Raw genomic sequence first — 18,444 nt, 5'->3', positions numbered from 1 at the left:
ATGTCTTATTTTTCTGAGCTAACAGTTCTTGAGAGCAAGTCTGCCCTACCAAATTCCCCATGTAAATAATTTATTTTTCTAATTCCCTAACCGGAATATATATTTTGATTCTCTTCTAAGAAATCTGCAATGTTTCACATTAAAAGCCTGTCTCCCCCATTTGTATCACCCCTGTGCCTACATCCAGGTTAGCTCTTGGTCCAAAGATTCCTGAGCAGGACATGAGAGTCTACCCAGTTGTGCCGTTACATCAGTGTGAATGAACCCACTGGGGCTAAGCGGTCTGACTCACACACCCCTGTTCCAGTGCCTAGTCGTTGCTACCACCACTCTCTGACTCCAGAGAGAACTCAAATTTGGGTCTGAACCAAAGAGTGGGAGCCTGAGTTAGTTCACCTCTTCAGTTAAGTTTGTCTTTAAGAAGCTTAACCAAATGGTCAGCTCTTGGGAAGCTGCAACTCCAGCGTCTTCCATGCAATGGTTCGGAGGCAGAGAACTCAAATTTGAACTCAAATTTGGGTCTGAACCAAAGAGTGGGAGCCTGAGTTCATGAGAATACTTATCTTCGAGTACAGTGTAACCCACAAGGACATTTGACTAAACCAATAGCTTTTGAGAAAGGGGTGTGGCAGGGATGTATACTAGCACCCACATTATTTAACTTCTAACGAACCCCTGCTAACTGGGCAAAGAGGCACCTTTTAACATGGTGATTCTCTTTATTTAGCAGTGGGAGAGTAACTGGCCCTATCCACCCCCAGCACAGTACTTCCAGTGACTGTTGCTGGTGTCTCTCTTATGTTCCTTTTTGGATTGTGAGCCCTTTGGGGACAGGGAGCCATCTTATTTATTTGTCATTTCTCTGTGTAAACCGCTTTGGAAATTTTTGTTGAAAAGCGGTATATAAATATTTGTTGCTGTTGCTGCTAATGAATATAAGATTCCATGCTCCAAAATTAGGTGATATACATCTAGCCACTTTACTACAGGCTGAATGCAGTGCTGCACTTCTGTCACTGACAGAAATTTCTGTCAGTGACGGTAGGGGGTGAGAAAGATGCTGCTGCACACCTTAGCAGCGTATTGCAAGGAAGAACTTGTAACTATAAATGGTCAGAAGACGAAGGGAGTGGTCTTTGCTCGGAGGCCTACTCTCCACAAATGGCAAATAAATGGTGTCCAGACGGACCAGGAAAAGCATTATTAATATAATGGAGTTCCCTTTCAGGCTACAGGCAGTTGGAATGCACAAATTAAAAATGCTGCTGGGGATGCACAGATAACTTCTGTGGCCATTCTTGGACTCAATGGCGCCAATGACATTCCATCAGCTATCAAATTTTTTGAAGCCAAAGTGATTTCCCAGTTGCTATATGGCTCTTGGATAGGAGCTCATCAAGACTTTCATTCTTTGGAAGTGGTGCAATCAAAATTTCTTAGATCCACCTTTGATGTCCCCCGATGTGTTCCGAATGCCATCTTGTGCCTGGAGGCTGGTTACTGAAGGTGGCGTCCCACTCACTTATTTATTTATTTATTTATTAAATTTATACCCCGCCCAAACTTGCGTCTCTGGGCGGCTCTCCACCTTCCATCTATGGCCAAAATTAATTTTCTGTGGAGCTGCCCCCATACAGGGAGGAAACCCCAACCATTCGAGCAAGGGGGATCCATCTGTCCTTAATTAATGGATCAACTGGAAATGTCAGTAAGTATTTCATAGCCACAGAATCATCTGAAACGTGCTTTCTTTCTCAGCTCCCCGTCTGTTATAATTAATATCAAGTTCATGTTTGATTTATACCAAGGCAAGAAGATTGGATCCAGCCTGAGCTGTCGGAGAAAAGACTCTGTTTATTACTCATGGGGACTGCGGGCTGTTTTCAAGCTGTTTGTCAAGCTGAGTATAGAAGGCCAAGAGAGGCAGCATTTACTGCACTCTGCAGGTAAAGCCAACGAGGGAAAGGAGCGATCCTGGCAAACAGGGAACCTTTTAGTCCACTGGGAATGGGATGGGCTGTGGATAAAAGCTGCAGAGAGAGCCTCTCCCCTCCTCTTTTCTTCTTTGAAGAGTGTTAATAGATATAAAAACCTACACAATCATTATTTTTGAGACTTTTCTCAAACAGTCCCAACATATTTTGAGACACAGCCTTCCTTCAGGGAACTAACGGAACAGTCACAAAACGTATAACCCGCCATCTAGTTTACACACCTTATTACAACATGATAAAAACAGAACTCTGTGTGAAGAATATATAACTGGAAATCTATAAACAGCAAACATAAATAGATGCATGAGTAAATGATTCTAAAAAACAAAATACATTGGCTGACACGATAAGGAAAATTACTCAAAGTAGCCCCATTGCAAAGTAGGCATTGCAAGCGAGACAATGCCTAAATTTCCCTTTTATTTTATTCCCTTTTAAAAGGGGACCGCTTTTAGTAATTTTCCTCATTGTGTCATCCATTAAAAATAAATAAGCTTGACGTATCCTTAAACAATAGATTCTAAAATGAATTTGTATATAAAGAGGTACAAGTAACAAATAACTTAGTTCTTAAACAACAGATACTGAAGGGAAGCCTTATATAAGGATTTCCCCCCAAACCAATGATGTTGATGAAGAGAGGGGCACCATACACACGTGGCAGACACAAGGGCATGTAGTTTCTGTCACTTGCAGTTCAGCAAATAGATGCTCTGGGCTTTTCTGGATGTGAGTTGTTTGTGCCCTTCCATGGACTCTCAAATGCCATCCAGATGGTTGCAGGGTCTCCTGAGGATTCCCTCCCTCCCTCATGGCCTGTCTCCATGCTTTGGCCACAGGCTGAGCATGGCCCTTACAGCACCAACTGCTAGCCAGGGCTTGTGAATCCATCCCTTTTCATTACTACAGAATAATGATGACCATTGTGGCTGAGGATGGTGGGAGTTGTAGTCCAAGAACATCTGGGGACCCAGGTTTGAGAACCTCTGCACTATGGAAAGCACCCTGGAAAGCAGAGAGGCACGGCCCAGGCATATTGACACACACACTCATGACTTCCACAAGGGGATGTGAAATCGCGCACTAAACTCACATCTGGAAAATGCCTCAGACATGCTACTCCGTCCTTCGGCAGAAGACGGGAGGCGAGAGGGAGGCCCAACTGAGCCTTTCCCAAGGGGGGCTGGGAGGACCCACTCTCTGGACCCAGAGGGAGGGTTGCCAGGATCCAGTGTTTCACGTCTGGGCAGCCCAGTTGGCATAATATGAAAATTGGCTGCCACTTGCAATATTAGTTGATTGCCAGTAATTCCAGCTGAGCTGAAGGGGGAAATGGAGCTGATTTGTAAGCATGTTTGTTTCAGGACAAACTGGTACCAACTCAGATGGCCCCATTAACTCCCCAAACACCGAAGAGACAATCCCAGTAATTATTAATCATAACTTATTGTCACACTCCAGGGTGGGGGGGGGGAGGTGTGCTCCTGGCCCTTCTTAAAACTCCAGAATCGCAGGATGAGAACAGCCAAGGACAGCCGCAGGGTAAGCCAAGGGAGGAGTTTACTTCATCACCCTAATCCTCCTCTGGGCTCACTGCGTCCAGCCAGTTCTCTCTCCAGGGGAACTGTGGCTCCCACACCGAAGAGCAGCCCTCGTCATAGGCTGCCTTGGCATTAAATGCCCCAGTAAAGAGCTGACAGGACTTAGCGCCTCCCCCAAGCCCCACGCCTCCCTGGTCTCGCCTCCTCTTCTTGCTACTCCCAACATGGCGGCCTCACTGGAGCTGTGATCCCTGCAGCTCTCCCTGTCTCGCCTGCTCAACCCCACTGGGACCTGACTGCCTGGAACCATCTCACCCCTGCTCCCTTCCGGGGAAGACAGAAGCCCCACATGAGGTAGGTCAGGCAGAATGAGAGGGAGTGATGGGTTCAAGGCCACCAGCGAGCTTCGTGGCTGTTGGGGGCAGGGGGGAGGGGGATACAGGACTCCAACCTGCTTCTCCCTGGGCCCCACAAGGGTTCTCATCAGAGCGTTTTCCAACAGTGCCTGAAAGGCGAGTCCCTCCAGACCCAATTCCTCAGGACCTTCCAGCTGAGGAATTGGACAAGAACTTGGCTTTCATAGCTTGCAGCATGCTTATCCGTTCCTCATAGCCAGGCTGTTGGTCCTCTTTCTGCGTTCTGATCAGCAGGTCACTGTATTCCGAAATAGTCGGTGGGCAGCTGGGATTCGAAGCAGTCCTTTGCAGGCGCTGGAGATAATGGGAAGACTTCAAAACCAGCCCTTCCAAGGCCTTTTCTGCGCTTCTGGATTCCTGGTGAGCCCATTCCAGGGCCTTCTCTTGGCTCAAAGGCTCACCGTGAGCTTCTTGGTACTGCTGTTTCAGTTGCCTGTAGCTCTGCCTTTCCTTTTTTACCCAGTAGTCCCACCTGTGGCCTTGACTGCAGTGGGTTTCCCAGAGGCATTTCCCGGGGCAAACTCTGCAGTGTCCAGAGTCATCTATGACGATGCATTTCCATTTTTCACCTTGAAACTGGCAGGGATAATGGCAAGTGGACTGGCACTGCGGGCAGTTGGTTGAGAAGTAGCCAGTTCCGGAGATGTCCAGCATCACGGGCACAATTTTTTCTGCCTCGTACTCAACATCCCTGCTGGACTGCAGGGCCTCCCCGTGCCTTTCCAGGGCTCTGCATGTCTTCTTGAGCTCCTGCAGTCTCACCAGCGCCCTTTTGATGGGCGGCTCCATTCCTTGCATGGCAGCCTCCAGCTCCTTCTGCTCCTCTGAAACATTTGACCTCCATGTGAAACTCTGAGGTTCTAAATAATTTAAGGACTGGAAAAACTTGGCCATGCTCCTTACTCCGATCTCCCAGAACATGCGATAGAAATGATAACTGTCCTCGCCGGTTTGAACGTTGCTGGCAAGGAGAGCCGAATTATTGAACAGGGAGTGAACTGGGACTCCGTGAGCATCTTGAGCACAAGGCACTCCCCCTTCTTTGATGGCCCCAAGCACAGGAGGCGTCCGGCCATCTGCAAAGGTGACCAGGACTTGGATGTTGTCTTGGATGTCCCTGCCAAACACGGAGAGTGCCGAGTCAAACATGTACTTCTGGGGCTGTGTCAAGTGCAGTTGGGAGGCTTGGGCGACAAAGCAGAGGGCATCCAAGTGGTCTACGCCAGCTTGGGGCAAGAAAAACTCCCAGATCTGCTCCAGCAGCATCCTGTCACGCTCCAGCCCTCTTGTGCCCCCAAATCCTGGAGTGTCGATAATGGTCAGGGAATAGGGGACCTGGAATTCTGGAGCAGAGTTGATTTCGTAGGCAGTCAGCTTGTCTGCCTGGCTGGAAGTCCAGCTTCCCGTTGGGTCTTCTTGGACTAAACTGAACCGGAAATGATCCTCCCATCGCACACCTAGGATGTAGTTGACCATCCCGTTGATTAGTGTACTTTTCCCTGCTCCTGTTTCTCCCAGCAACACAATCACTTTGTGAGGAAGCTGAAGGTCCTTCTTCCCAAATCTGTACTTCAGACAAGTCGATTCTGAATTACAAGCCAGCTTCTCCAGTGGGAGGGCATACACGGAAGGAGACCCTTTTCGTATCATGCGGCTGGTGCTGAGGAAAGAGCTGGCAACATTTTCCGACTCCCCACTGGGTTTTGACCCTGAGGCAGCCACATCAGCTGTCAAGGTGGTAGGTGCTGGGAAGCTGTGGGCACTTCCAACATTCTCTCTTTCTCTATTTGTGCTTGGTTCACACAATTGCTTTTCTCCGTTATCCCTCACAACTCCTGTGTCGTCTGTATAGTGCGTGTTCTCTTCCTCCTTACAAGTGTTCTTACCCCCCTCAGCCAGACCGTGTGATCCCACATGAGCTTCTTTGGGCATCCCAGAGGGGCCGGCAGGAAGGGTCCTCACAGAGTCACTGACATCACTGCTCTCACTGAGCCCTGGCTTGCTTATGGCAGAATAGCGGAACTGGTACTCGGTGTCTGGGCGTAAGCCTTTGACTGTGAGCATTTCCCCATTCCCTTCTGTAATACCAGCTGCCCACTTCTCTTGCCCTGTGACCCTGTATTCCACCTGGCAGCTGGAGACGGCGTCTTTCCCCAACTGTGCTGGAGTGAGTCTCAGCTGCACACTGTCTTGTGATCCTCCCTCGATCACTATGGGAAGAGGTTTGGATGGAGGCTCAAATGTGGTCCCTTTCAAGTGTCCGCTTTCATACAGGTAAATGGAAACTCCAGGGTTGTTCTCATCTGGGATGGAGGCCACTAAGAACTGGGTCTCCTTCCTGGAAAGGTTGGCACGGGCAAACGCTGAGAAGGACCTGGCTGCTTCTTTTGCCCTTTTGACTTCATTTTCATCCTCAAACCACTCTGTGGAGCTCTGAGTTTCCCTCTGGGTCTCCGGGTTCATGTCCTTTGGCTGCTTTGAGGAAGAGAGAGAGGCTTTCAGCTCAGAGAAGTAGGACTCCTCTTTATGTAATGATGTGAACATGAATGCAACAACGCAGTCAGTCTTTGGGTCAAGGAGCTTTTTGTGGAGTTCCTTCTTAAGGCATATGGCTTCTATATCTTTTAGGATCAAAAGGAGGGAATTCACAACAGCGATCTCTTGCTCCTGTTTACCCAGAAATTCATGGAGTCTTTGGGTGTTGAAGGGGGACTGTTGCTTGCATGTCAAGACCTCCTCCAGGTCCTTTTCTGCTTTCACTCCTCCACGAACAGAGGCTACGGTTTCTGCTAGCTCTCTCTGGAAAGCCTTTTTGTGATGCCCACACAGATCTTGGAAGTGCTGAATCTTCTTCCTGGTTTCTGGGAAGGTTTTGGCAGCAAGGGAATCCAAGAAGTCCTTGCACTGCGCCCTGATTTCTGCCAGGGCCTCAAACTCATCTTTAATGTCACAATTCAGCACATCTCGAATCTCATGGAAGGAGCCTTCACAGTCCCTAAGCCCCAGTTCCTTTAGTGGGTACAGACGGACCTTCACGGGCACAGCCGTCTCGCTGCTCTCACCCAGAAATCTGATGGGGACGATGTGCCTTTTCATGGCATCTTGGAAAGTGACTGGCTTATTCTTTAGGGGAAAGTCACCACCAAACCCATCGCCAACGTTTTGATGTTGTGGTCCTTCTTCATTGTCAGTTTTGAGATCAGTTTTGCTTTGTGATGGAAGCTTCGTCTTTGTAGCTATGGAACTTCCCATGTTCTCATCCACATTTTCAGAGGAAGAAGCATCTTTATGACAGTCCAGGAAGGCCTGGGCCCCATACCACACGGCAGTGACCACATGAGAGGCCACGCAGTTGTTAAGGGCAGAGGGATGAAGGAAACGTCCAGCTCGAAAGCAGTCGGCTCTCAGCTGCTCAACCCTTTCTATTGCCAAGTACTTATAGGTGATGCTGCTGTCCTGAGGCCGGGATTTCCTGGGGCCGAGCAGGTATTTTGCAGCTCCACTCACTTCAAAGAGGCCACAGAGGAGGCTGGTCAGCAGGGAGGGCTGGATGTCCAGAGCAGCTGCCTTCTCTCCGATGGTCCCAGCAGAAACTGGCTCCATTGTGTGGCTGGTGTGAGCCCTTTGCTCTGTGTGCCTTTGAAGTGTCTCTGGGTCAAGTAATAGGTGCTCTGTAACATTCAGAATAAAACATGAGGTTACTGGAGAGGAGGAGCAAATCCTTCCACTCATGAAGGAAGGGATTGTTCACTTGGGTATAGAGGGGGCTGGCCTCGATCCCTTGCCTCCAGTGTGCTAGGCACGTTGGTTCAAGAGGGTGGCTGGATCCTGGCCGCATGTGCTGCAGCAATTCTTACTCAAATTTAGTCATCTGTTAGGGCAACTCCCAAGTTGTGCTACGGAGGAACTTAGCCTTTCCATGCTAGGGATCATTAGGAAGGGCATTGAAAATAAAACGGGTAATATGATGCAATGGATAAAATTGATTGATTAAGTGCCGTCAAGTCGGTGTCGACTCTTAGCGACCACATAGGGTAAAACAGGGAGCCAATTTTTGCTTTTCTGTGCTGCGCGTGCATGCGCTTATTTATTTATTTATTTGATTTCTGTACTGCCCTTCCAAAACTGGCTCAGGGCAATTTACCTGAGATTCTTTCAAGCAATTCAAGTAAAACTCCTTCACTTGAGAGCACCAAATGGTTCCCTGGCAACCAGCTGCATCCACCGGCCATTCTCCCACCCCAGAGGTCCCCTCCCCATGAGGTGCAGCGTGGTGTGACATCATCCGAGGGGCAACCTGGGAACGACCAGGGCAGCCAGGAAGAGGCCTGGTGCTTCCCGTGGCAGCCAGCAGGGGTGGGGGTGAGCAGCTCCTCCCCCCTCTCCTCCCCCTGGGCTGTCGTCCCCCCACCCCCTTGCCTGGCTTGTTGTGGCCTTAGCCCCAGGCCCACGCAGGCCGATCAGTCATGGGAACCCCAGCCCACGCAACTGGGGCTAACGCCATGGTGGGAGAGGCGAGAGAGAAGAGAGGGGCAGCCTTGGGGTGGGGTGTTCTCCTTCAGTGGGGGAGTTTGCCAGTCTGCCCAGGAGACTGACTCTGCCACCTGAGGACCACACGGCGTTGGCGTTTCCCCCGGGATGAGTGGGGAGCTCGTCCTTGATGACTACGTTTTGTGGCCAACAAGACTTCCCTGCCTCGGCCTCTCGAGGTCAGGTGTGGCAGCCAGGAGAGGGTTACCTGAGAGGAGAGCGTCCCTGCGGCAGTCGTACAGCATCCCCAGCTGGAAGGAGCGGCCCAGGGCCGGCAACTCCACCACGTCGTCTGGCCCAGCCATTGTTCTGAGGGGGCCACAAGTCGCTTCCTTCGGGGTCTTGCCTGAAAGGTGCAATTCAGCTTAAAGGGAGGCCTTTTACAGTAGCACATGGAGTTATATGCCCAGCCAAAGTGATATCTCAGTCAACTTGCACACAAAGAGGGCAGGATAGGGGGAGTCAGTCCCACTGAATTGAGTGGTTGGTCAGGGATCCATTTAGTTCAGTGGTGCTGAGCCATGATTAACTTGGTCTGGATCCTGCTCACTCATCATGCAGCCCTCGGGGACATGTCTCCATGGGGCCTAGAGAGCTTCTGGCAGAAGGGGAGGGGAGCTCGGCCAATGTTGCTCCTCCACCCGCCCACCCTCCCTCTGTTGGTCTGGAACGGAGCGTGTTGGGTCCCCCTGTGCAGCAATGATCTGGATGTCAGCTGGTGACTGAGGGGACCTGGTGGATCTCCCGCAGCAGATACAGGTGAAACTCGGAAAATTAGAATATCGTGCAAAAGTCCATTAATTTCAGTAATGCAAATTAAAAGGTGAAACTGATATATGAGACAGACGCATTACATGCAAAGCGATATAAGTCAAGCCTTAATTTGTTATAATTGTGATGATCATGGCGTACAGCTCATGAAAACCCCAAATCCACAATCCCAGAAAATCAGAATATTACATGGAACCAAGAAGACAAGGATTGTCGAATAGAACAATATGGGACCTCTGAAAAGTAGAAGCATGCATATGTATTCAGTACTTGGTTTGGGCCCCTTTTGCAGCAATGACTGCCTCCATGCGGCGTGGCATGGATGCTATCAGCCTGTGGCACTGATGACGTGTTATGGAAGACCAGGATGCTTCAATAGCGGCCTTCAGCTCTTCTGCATTGTTTGGTCTCATGTCTCTCATCCTTCTCTCGGCAATGCCCCATAGATTCTCTATGGGGTCAGGTCAGGCGAGTTTGCTGGCCAATCAAGCACAGTACACTGTATACTTTTCAGAGGTCCGATATTGTTCTATTCTACAATCCTTGTCTTCTTGGTTCCATGTAATATTCTAATTTTCTGGGATTGTGGATTTGGGGTTTTCATGAGCTGTACGCCATGATCATCACAATTATAACAAATTAAGGCTTGACTTATCTCGCTTTGCATGTAATGCGTCTGTCTCATATATCAGTTTCACCTTTTAATTTGCATTACTGAAATTAATGGACTTTTGCACGATATTCTAATTTTCCGAGTTTCACCTGTAGTTCCACAGATGTGTGCCCCCACTAAAGAGGCCTTTTCTCTCGGATACCTGCCAGACAGATCCTTGTTAAAGGCGGCCTCCTGTGGGAGCAGCTGGTCCTTAAGACCACTGATGCCCAGACCAGGTTGGCTTCAGTGTTCTCTCTAATTTTATTCCTCTGTGTGCGGAATGAATTTTGTTCTAGGCAGCAGGATCTAGGCAGTGTGTGTGCACCAGGTGCATTCAGAGTGGGGCCTTCCTGCTTCAACCTGAGCGGGATCGAAAATTAACTGAGCAGACATCAAAAAACCTGAGAGTGCGTGCACCCATGCACACCCTGGAGGGAACAGTGGTTGGCTTCAACAACAGGCAGCCAGTGGCTGGTATAACCCAGCAGCACATCACTGGCAGTTCTGCTTCAATGGCAACATCTAAACCCATCTTCAAGGGCATCTCCATGTAGACCGCATTGCAGCAGCCTAGCTAGAGAGGATGCCTGCTGCATGGACAAGGGGGCCTCTTTTTTAGTGGGGGCCTTTGCCAAGTGAGGACTGTCTCCTTATTCAACCCAGCACAGCTCCTCTTTATTTATTTCAGATATTTATACCCTGCCCCTCCAGCACACTACTGCTCGGGGCGGCTCACGGCATTAATAAAACAGATTCAATATGAAACAATACAACACAACACAATTCAAAAAGTTAAAAGACCAAGCTGAAACTGCATTTAAATGTTACAGGTTTTAAAAGTTTTAAATTAAAGTGTGTAAGTAAAAAGCTAAAAATGAGGAACTAAGAAACCTACCAGATATAAGCAGAAAATAAAACATTAAAAAGCCTCTCTAGAAAGATGTGTCTTTAATTGTTTTTCAAAAACACTGAGGGAGAGAGCATGGCGAAGCTCTTCCAGGAGGCCGTCCCAAAGGGGAGCCGGGGGCCTCTGAGGGGCCACAACAAAAAAGGCCCTGTCTCTCCAGAGCTCTGTGGGTGGCGAGGCCATGGCAAGCATCCTCTCCCCCTTCCTTCTGCTATGTAAACTGCTTTGAGAACTTTTTTCTTAATTGAGAAGGAAGATCTATCTATTCGGAACAACAAGAAGAAGCTGCGTCACTGAAGCCAGGGATGCCATGGAAGAGCGTAAGCAAAATGACTTCCACAGCGCTGAACCCGATTCAAGGCTCTTTCCCTCCCACTCAGCCTGACTTACTTCAAGCATGGAACTGAACCCCAGGAGGCACACGTGGGGCAGATTTCCAATGCTGGCAGCGAAGGGAAGAGAGGGGGGAGCCTTTTGGAGGCAGAGCCACCCCCAGGCCTTGCGAGCAGCTCCCGATGCTCCTCTGTCACTCCTTCCCCCACCCCCCCGCCACCCTTCCGTGCCCGGCATAGTGGAGCCTGCAAGGAGGAGCTGCACAGCTTTCGCACATCTTCCGTCACATACCTGGCATGAGGCTGTCATTGCAGGGGTTGGGCAGCAGAGGGCGGCCAAGGGTGGGCGATCCCTTCTCTTTTTTGACGGGGAGGGCCCTGTGCCGGATAGAAGAGGCTTCTTCTGCCTAAATGAGAGCGACAACAGGGGGGAAGTCTTTCTGCAGAAGGCATAAAGTGGCTTGCAACATTGTCCCAGTTGGAGAGGCTGTAATGGCAACCCATTACAGAGCCAGCGTGGTGTAGTGGTTAGAGTGCTGGACTAGGACCGGGGAGACCCGAGTTCAAATCTCCATTCAGCCATGAGACTAGCTGGGTGACTCTGGGCCAGTCACTTCTCTCTCACCCTAAACCTACTTCACAGGGTTGTTGTGCAAGAGAAACTCAAGGATGTAGTGCACCTCTCTGGGCTCCTTGGAGGAAGAGCGGGAGATAAATGTAATAATAATAATAATATAATAAATAATAACCCAAGGAGGGCTATCTCAATATTGCCATCTTCAGGGGTGCAAGAAAATGACCTGTCCTGATTTACAGCTAAATGCTTTAGTTCCATCCCAAACAGCCTTTGCTTTGGCTAAGAACGTAAGAAGAAGAGCCCAGCTGCTAGCGGGGAGATTCAAAAGCCCAGCCCAGCCTCCTGTTTCCGAGAAAAACCAGGTGGATACCTCCAGGAAGGAGCCACCAGAAACTGGGGTGGGGCTGCTCTGGGAAGAGCACCTGCATGTTTGCATACAGAAGGTGGAAGGTTCTCTCTCTGGCAGCATCTCCAAGATAAGGCTGAGAGGGATCCTGCCTGCAACCTTGGAGGAGCCGCTGCCAGTCTGGGTAGACAGTACTGAGCTAGGTAGACCAAGGGTCTGACTCCGTTTATTGCTGCTTCCTATGTCCCTATGTAAGGCCTCCAGTGCTGGATGGAAGTTTCTAGATTTGATTATTTGTTTTATTTTAAGAACTAGTTTTCTGGACTGTTCCTTAATAGTGCTGCCCCCCAATGGCCCCCTGTTTTCACTGCCTCGTTTGCAGGCAGTGAATTTGGCGGGGGGTGGGGGGCGGGCAGGACTTTAGTAGCTTTCTGAGGGCTGGAGACACAACATTAAGAGGCTGCATCACTCACAGGAGGCAGCAGAAGTAGCAGCGCTTGGCCTGCTCGGACCAGCCACCATCCCCCCCTCAGGACAAGGGCAAGGAACTGGGGTGTGTGTGTGTGCGTGTGCGTGCAGACCTGGTGGTGGGGGTGGGCGTGGCTTCCAGGAGAAGCCGCACAAGTGGCTTTGCAAAATAGGGTGGGGGGAGGGTTTGGGGGCGGCACCCCTTTCTCTCCCCCCACCCGATGTTGATCAGAATGTTTTCACTTAAGCCCTTTCAGCTCAGCCTTCAGCTTTGAATCTCTTTGTCAGTTTTACATGAATGATTTTTAGTGGTGTTACGTTGATTAGGGATGTGCAGAACCAGTCCGATGGTTCGGTCCGGGGGTTCGTGGGTTCATGATCGAACTGAACCCCCCGCCCCCCGGTTCCGTCCGCACTGGAACCAGACCGCAAACTTTTTAAAAAATTATTTTTTAAATGTAAAAAGTAACTACAGGTAGCCCCTTCGGGGGGCTTGCTGTAGCCGCCGGGGCGGGGGGGACGCGGGTTCCCTCTCCCCCTGCTGGTCTTCCTCATCACCACTGCAACCAGGTAAACTTAGTCTTTTTGGCCCTTTTGGGCCTCTGTAAAAGCAAGTGGCTGCCATTTGGGCCACCGCCGCGCATGTGCATGCACCTAAGTCCTCACAGAGGGCATTTGCGCATGCGCGTCATCGGCCAAAATGGTGGCCGCTCACTTTTACAGAGGCCCAAAAGGGCCAAAAAGACTAAGTTTACCTGGCCGCGGCAGTGATGAGGGAGGCTGGCAGGGGGAGAGGGAACCCATGCAGACACCTCCCCACTACAGCTACAGCAAGCCTCCCTGAAGGGGTTACAGGTAGTTACTTTTTAAATTTTTTTTTTTTTTTAAGTCCGTGGTCTGGGTCCGGACTGGGGGGGGGGGATGGGGGCCAGACAGTTCCATGCACACCCCTTCCGTTGATGACATTTCTTCGATTTTTATGTACTGCTTTGATTATGCTTTAAGTAGGCTTCCTCATTTGCTTTCCCCCCAGCCATTGGTATGCAGAGGTATACTACCTCTGAAGATGGAGGTTCCATTGCTCTTTGTGTCACATTCTTTTGTCATGGCTACTTTGGTGGAGATCAGCTGTGCGGGATGCTTGGGTGTGGCCCTGGGGAGCCCTTGCCTTCCGGGATCCTTGGGCCTGCCCTGACTTCTCCTTGGGACCTGCCCTGTCTTTGCTGGCCCTGGGCCACTTCCATTTCTAAGAAGAGAGGCAAAGATCTGGCCGAGCTGCGGGCCAAACTCTGACCTGGGATCCTGGGCTCTCCTCCCAGGTGTGCGGCCACAGACGGTGCTTACCCAGCCGTCGTGGCAAAAAGGAGTTCTGCGCTGCTCCAGAGCTTTGAGATGTTCTTCCCAGCACGGTTGGACTCTATCCTGGCACAGAGAATGACTCTTGGCCCCCGTCGGCGGCAGCCTTGCCCAGCTCATTCTTAACCGCAGATCTCCCACCCCACAAAGCCTCCAGTCCCCGTTACCTGGAAAGGCGGATCTGGACTGAGGGTTGCAATGACAGCCTCCTCGCTGGGGGCGCTCTGGGTCCCATCTGAAGACACGGCGCAGACTCGGAACCGGTAGGGTGTCTCGGGCCTCAGTCCAGCCACCTTGCAGCGCCCGCTGCTCCTCGGGACCACCACCTCTCCCCACTCTGCTTTCTCCCCCTGGCGGCGGCGTCCTCCTCCTGCGGCCCCCTCCTGGTACTGGAGCTTGTACTCCTGGACAGCCACCCCCTCTCCAGTGCTCTGGGGGCTCTTCCAAGTGACCGAGATGGCAGAAGCCTCCACAGTCATCCTTTGGGGTTTCCCAGGAGGGCCGGTCGGAAGCGTCTTCACAGTGGTGCTCTCACTGCTGCTCCCTCCAAGGCCCGGGACGGCATAGCGGAACTGGTAGCTGGTGTTGGGCAGGAGATTCCTCACGAGAAGTTTCTCCTCTCCCTGCTTGGTAGGGAGGGAGGCCCAGTTCTCCTGACCCGAGACCCTGTACTCCACACAAGAGCCGCCGTCCACTCGGGGGTTCAAGAGAAGCTGCAGGCTGTCGTGTCTGAGCCAATCGATCCCAGGCGGAAAGGGATGCAGCGGGGGCTGGAAGTGGCGGCTCACCAGCTTCCCTTCCTCATAGGCATAAATGGAGACTCCCGGATTGTCCCCATCGGGCACAGAGGCCACAATGAACTGCATCCTCTCGTTCGGCTGCTTGAGGCCCACAAAGTCTGAGAAGGACTTCAGAGACTCCCGCGCTCTGCTAACGATGGCTTCCTCTTCAAACCACTGCTTGGGCTGGGGTTTCTCGTCAGCAGAACTGGCGGGTGCTGCTGGGGCCGAGGCGCCTTCCTGAATCCATCCCTCCAAGGCGAGGAGATAGGGCTCCACCCTTTGCAAGGAGGTGAACATGAAGGCCAGGAGACGCTGGCACTGGTGGTCAAACAGCACCTGCTTGAGTTTGCACGCTGAAGGAATGACACGCACCCCCGGGAGCAAAGTGCAGCACAAATTCACGTACTCCATCTCTGCACTCTTCTTGCTCAGAAATTCAGTGAGGCCTTTGGGGTGGAACGGGGATTGCTGGTTTCTGGTTAAAATCTCCCTCAGGGCCTCTTCCTCTTGGCCGCCTCCCCGGATGGATGGCAGGACTCTTGCCAGTTGCTCTTGGAAAGCCACTTGGTAGCGTTTACACAGCTTTTGGAAATGCTGGATCTTCTCGCGCATCACAGGGAAACAGACGTGGCTGCCGCTCACCAGGTCTTGGCACTGCGTTTCACAGTCACTCAGGTGCTCTATCACGGCTTGCGCTCTTGTGATCAGGTCAGCGCTGATCTCTCGGACCAGCTGGGCTGCCCTGGGGTCCAGCTTTGCCAGTGGATACAGCCAGACCTTCACGGGAACAGCCTTCTCTCCCTTTTCTCCCAGGAGTTTTGGGAGATTGGAATATATCCTCATTGCATCTGGGTCCGTAATGGGGTTGCTCTCAAGAGCAACATCACCGTAAAATGTGCACCTGAAGTTCTCCATGTTGGTTTTCCCTCGCTTTTGAATACTGGTAGTTTCATCGCCTTGGTTCGCCTCTTTGAGCATCATCTGTATGCTGGCCCTCATCTCTCTCTCTGTGTCTTCTTTATTCTCGGATGAAGCCACTTCCCGGTCGAAGATGCAGAACGCTTGAGCGCCGTACAGCACAGCCGTCACCACGTGGGTGGCTTCCCCCTGGTCAAACACACCTGGATAGGCGATGTTCTGGGGTCCTAAATGGCTCATGGTCAGCTCCTCAAAGCGGGTGGTGATGGAGTAGTGGAGGACAAGGCGAACCTGGTTTCTGGACTTTCTGGTGTCCTTCAAATATTTGGCGGATCCGTGCAAATCAACATTACCCCCCAATAAACTCGCCTTCAGCGGCAACGTGAGATTGAGAGCTGAGGCCAAGTTGTCGTAGTTGTCAGATGCAAGCATGTGGCACTCGGTTTTGGGTTGTAGCTTTGTGCGTACGTGCTTCTGCAGCGCCTCCGGGTCCCAGAGCGTAATCCCTGCAAAATGTCCCAGAAGTTCACAATGAGAGATTCACAGTGCCATCAGGACCTGCAGTCAGGCCTCCCCACCCACTCCAGAGGAGACAAAGGAACATAGGAAACTGCCATAGACTGAGTCAGACCCTTGGTCTAGCTAGCTCAGTATTGTCCTCACAGACTGGCAGCGGCTTCTCCAAGGTTGCAGCCAGGAATCTCTCTTGGAGATGTTGCCAGGGAGGGAAGTTGGGACCTTCTGCTCTTCCCAGAGCAGCTCCATCCCCTGAGGGGAAGATCTTCCAGGGCTCACACTTGTAGTCTCCCATTCAAATGCAACCATGGTGGACCCTGCTTAGCTAAGTGGACAAGTCATGCTTGCCACCACCAGACCAACTCTCCATGGACAAGGAGGTAGACGGGGCACAGGGCCCTGAACTACAGCTCTGCCCAGAGGACCAAGGACTCATTTCCCCAAACTCCACCCAGTCCCCCTCTCTAGGGTGGGCTTACTCTGTAACTCCCTTACATAAGTCCAGGAGAGGAGAGCTGGTCTTGTCCTTGCAAGCATGAGTTGTCCCCTTTGCTAAGCAGGGTCTGCCCTGGTTTGCATTTGAGAGCACACGTGTGAGCTGCACTGTAAGAGGTCCCCCTTAGAGAGACGCCAGCAATAGGGGAGAAGGGACGTGATATGACATGCGGAGGTGCTTGAATGCAACTATGAGGAAGCCGGAGGGCTTGGCTGCCAGTCGGAACATAAAGGCAGTGGGCGTCCTAATAATCTGTGTTCCCTGCCACAGGGATCCCCAGACGTTGCTGACTACAACTCCCACCATCCCTTGCTGGTTTCACAAGCCAAGGAAAGTCATCAATTCCAAGACTGTGTAGCCTGCCTCTCTCTCTTTCCCTGTCTCTCCCTCAACTGCCTCAGAGGAGGACTTCTCATTCCCTCTCTCCAGCCCCTGGAAAGGTTGCCCCTCCCCGGGAGGTGGGCATGGCCCTTCTCACATTCCAGGCCCCACATTGACTGGCAGGAATGCCCACATAAATCTGGCTGGCCCCAACCACCCCCCCCTTTGCACCCTCAACCCAAAATGCACACCTACAATGCGGGTGGTCACTCCCAAACCTGAGCCAAATCTTTCTCACATACACTGACGGGGCTTCTCCGTCCCAACCCTTGAGAGGACATGGCCAGCTGGCCAGCTTCCCAGTCTTGAGATGTTCCTGCTGCGACCATTCGGGGCTGGGAGCACGTCTCCGTGCTGCTCTGTCCGCTGGAACCTTTTGCACTCACTCCTGTTGGGCATTCTCTGTGGTGAGAGAATCCCTTTCTCATTATAGCAGAGTGCGCAGAGGAACAACACAGCGGACATTTAGTTAGGCATGCGTGTTTGCTGAGAGTAAAGTAACTTGGAGCCAGTTCATAGTTTCAAATCAAAATATGGAGTATTTATTAGAGAACTCCATTCTAGATAGGAAAGTGAGGAGTTAGGATCTCTAATCTATCTATCTAGCTGGATGCAGATGGATTCTGCATCTTCTCTGCACACATGGTGCAGGGAGAGGAGCTTGCCATGTTGCAAGGTGAAGGTAGTATGGACAGGAAGAGAAGAGAGAGGGGAAGAAGGAAGTCACCCCAAGATTAGCAATCTACATTCCAAAGGGATCGTGTCAGAGCAGTAGAGCAGGGATGACCAATGTCTTGACCCTCTAGCCCTCTGACTCACTAGTCTGTCCTCCACTGTCACTGAGACAAGAGACAGCGCAAAGTCCTTAACTTCCAACAACTCCTTGGTGGCCAGAGCAGAGCAAGCTGGGAGAAGCCGCAGCAGACCCGGTTGAACGGGGTGGCTTACCTGGGATGAGGGTGTCGCTGCGCCGGTCATACAGCATCCCCAGGTGCAGAGGGCGGCCAAGCGCCGGCAGTTCGTTGTCCTTTGTGACCGGGAAGGCCATGGTGGTGCGGCTTCTCTTGCATTAGCAGAATGTTCCAGGGAAAGGAAAGACACCCTGCGGCAGGGGAGACAGCAGCTTGAAACCCTGGCCCCCTTTGCAGGCCTACGGGGAGCCCCCAGGAGAGCTCCTTGCAGGATTTGTTCAGGCGACTGATGGTTGCTTGGCTGCCACTACTCCCTGGGAGCCCCCTCTGGCACCCCTCAAGGGGATGGGGAGGTCTAAACAGCAGCGGTCCACATCTGCAGGGCTTGCCATGGAAAGCCTTGATGGCCAACTCAGAAGGAACCGCCATCTGGCTTGGCCCGAACTGGGCCTAAATGAAGGGGGCTTCAGGCTGGCCTGTCCCCACCTGCCCCTCCCCCAGTCCTGCATGGGACCAGGCGGGGGCAGGAGCCAGGCTGGCAGACCCC

At 51.7% G+C, this 18,444-nt stretch overlaps 1 protein-coding gene across 1 annotated transcript; it reads right to left on the bottom strand.

The window, feature by feature from the left end:
- Positions 1-2,184: 2,184 nt before the first annotated feature.
- Positions 2,185-18,034, bottom strand: LOC128331390 (uncharacterized). Its single transcript, XM_053264735.1, has 5 exons — positions 17,935-18,034; positions 14,061-16,099; positions 11,439-11,553; positions 8,690-8,827; positions 2,185-7,622 (listed from the first exon to the last, which is right to left on the bottom strand). Exons 1-5 carry the CDS (start codon positions 18,032-18,034, stop codon positions 4,072-4,074), a joined length of 5,943 nt encoding a protein of 1,980 aa, XP_053120710.1. The 3' UTR covers positions 2,185-4,071.
- Positions 18,035-18,444: the final 410 nt, after the last annotated feature.

The sequence above is a fragment of the Hemicordylus capensis genome, chromosome 6 (assembly GCF_027244095.1).
Source record: "Hemicordylus capensis ecotype Gifberg chromosome 6, rHemCap1.1.pri, whole genome shotgun sequence".
Classification (NCBI taxonomy): domain Eukaryota; kingdom Metazoa; phylum Chordata; class Lepidosauria; order Squamata; family Cordylidae; genus Hemicordylus; species Hemicordylus capensis.
This window is presented reverse-complemented; position numbering and strand designations above follow the sequence as displayed.

What these genes read in the sequence shown, in the direction of transcription:
- LOC128331390 (XM_053264735.1), bottom strand. Translation starts at nt 18,034, where the DNA reads ATGGCCTTCCCGGTCACAAAGGACAACGAACTGCCGGCGCTTGGCCGC. An exon ending in GTCCAGATCCGCCTTTCCAG is followed by an intron (nt 11,554 to 14,060) that starts GTAACGGGGACT and finishes GCTCTCATTTAG; the next exon opens with GCAGAAGAAGCCTCTTCTAT. An exon ending in CAATGACAGCCTCATGCCAG is followed by an intron (nt 8,828 to 11,438) that starts GTATGTGACGGA and finishes TGCACCTTTCAG; the next exon opens with GCAAGACCCCGAAGGAAGCG.